General features: G+C 26.5%; 1 protein-coding gene across 1 annotated transcript in view; it reads left to right on the top strand.

Annotated features, from left to right (window-relative positions):
- The window catches only part of LOC111635146 (ribosome production factor 1-like), a gene marked incomplete at its 5' end in the record, with an annotated part of 11,730 nt that extends 10,727 nt beyond the window's left edge, over nucleotides 1–1,003 (top strand). The window contains 2 exons of the mRNA XM_023380005.1: nucleotides 370–465; nucleotides 779–1,003. Of these exons, the coding sequence (XP_023235773.1) occupies nucleotides 370–465; nucleotides 779–988 (306 nt within the window). The remainder of the gene's footprint in view (nucleotides 1–369; nucleotides 466–778) is intronic.
- Between the last annotated feature and the right edge of the window lie 929 nt (nucleotides 1,004–1,932).

Genomic DNA, 1,932 nt, shown 5'->3' with positions numbered 1-1,932 from the left:
ACTCAAATATTTTACGTTTTTGATACTAAATTAACATCTGAAGTATAATTTTTTATTGTTTTTATATTTTTCAATATATTTATTTTGTTTGTACAAAATAAAAAAATAATTTTTAACGATACAATAGTCTTCGTTAGGCTTAACATCGACGAAAATTCAACACGAAGCGACATGCAACGGAGAAAATTTCAACATGGGATCAATTAATATATTTTTTCATACATGATTCATTATCCGAAAAATAAGTTATCCGAACCACCTCAGTCCCCAATTGATTCGGATAAACGACGCTCTACTGTATTATATTTCAAAAGAATAGAAATTATATTGAAAAGTTGATATTTATTATTTTAACTTATTTCTTATTAGATTCAATATGACTTAGATACAGATGAAATGTCCAATTATTTCAATAGAGACGTTGTACCGAAAATTTTGATAACAACAGCTGAAAAACCACATACCGTAAGTTAATATGGTATAGTTTACATAAATGTAGATAAATTTTTATATAAATAGTTNACGTTCCAACTTTGAGTACGAAGTGCTTAGTTCCCATAATTCCATTCTCAGCAAGGTGGATGTCATTCAAGTGTCACACCAATTACCCATAATTCATTGGAAAGTAATAGAGATGTTGTACCGAAAATTTTGATAACAACAGCTGAAAAACCACATACCGTAAGTTAATATGGTATAGTTTACATAAATGTACATAAATTTTTATATAAATTGTTGAGTTATGAATTTATTTTATAGTATAAATTGCATTTTTCAGAAAACATTATTGTTTGCTAGAGAATTAAGACAAACTATACCTAATGCACATTTACATTGGAGACGTAAATTTAGTATAAAAAATCTTATAAAAATGGCAATAAAAAAAGAATTTACAGATATTATTGTAATTAATGAAGATAAAAGAAATCCTAGTATCCTTTTAAGTATTGTTTATAACTATTGCTTGATCTGTTACAATTCTATATAAGATATTATTATTAAATTCTAAAACACTTTTTATTTAAATTTAAAATTTCCTAATGTTCTTGCAAATGCTCATATTGAGCACTTTGCATGGATCTGTCATTTAATTGTTAAGTTATAGCAATCATTATCAAATTGTTACACTATCAATTTTAAAAAATTCTTGGATTTAGCAATTTATATTACAACAGTTTGAGTTACCAAATTTATTACTATACAATGATTGTATGTTAATTTGTGATGTTTCTGTCTTTGCATTAGAATTAACAGGTTTTCTTTTTGAAGTATACAGTCATACCCCAGACTTACGCGATAGGTGGGACCGAGCGATAACCGCGTAAGTCAAATTCGCGTAAGTCGGGGTATAATTTTGCATATAAATACATACAAATAACACAAAATAAATTGTAGCTATATGTCGAATACGTCCGAACATGTAAGCCGAACAATAGTGTGGGGGGAAATGAGTAATTAAGAGTTGCGTGGCGCTCAAACAAAAGACGAATCGACGAGATTTGAAAATCGCGTAACTCCGGATTCGCGTAAGTCGGGGTATTACTGTATTTATAAAGTAAAATTATATGAACAAAATAATGATATTAAATGTCATATTTTTTTACTATCATTACTAACTGTCAATTTATTTTTGTACAATTTCATTATTTAATAATTATGTGAATTTTTAAAGTATTCAATTTTACATTTAAATTTTTGTTATGAGTCTCTCAAAGATAGTGAAAACTTTTAAAAACTTTACCTTCATAAATGTTCATAAACAGAAATTATTTGTATAAATTACATTGTATATTGAACCTGAAAACAATCCTTCAAAGGATTAAAAATACTAGTTCAGAATGCTGAGGAATTAAAGATATTTATTATTAATTATAAATTTTCATCTAATCAAAGTAAAAATATAAATCCAAACAAAAACATCTGACATGTAAA

This window comes from Centruroides sculpturatus, unplaced genomic scaffold (genome assembly GCF_000671375.1).
Source record: "Centruroides sculpturatus isolate CEXI.00-Female unplaced genomic scaffold, Cexi_2.0 scaffold986, whole genome shotgun sequence".
NCBI lineage: Eukaryota > Metazoa > Arthropoda > Arachnida > Scorpiones > Buthidae > Centruroides > Centruroides sculpturatus.
This window is presented reverse-complemented; position numbering and strand designations above follow the sequence as displayed.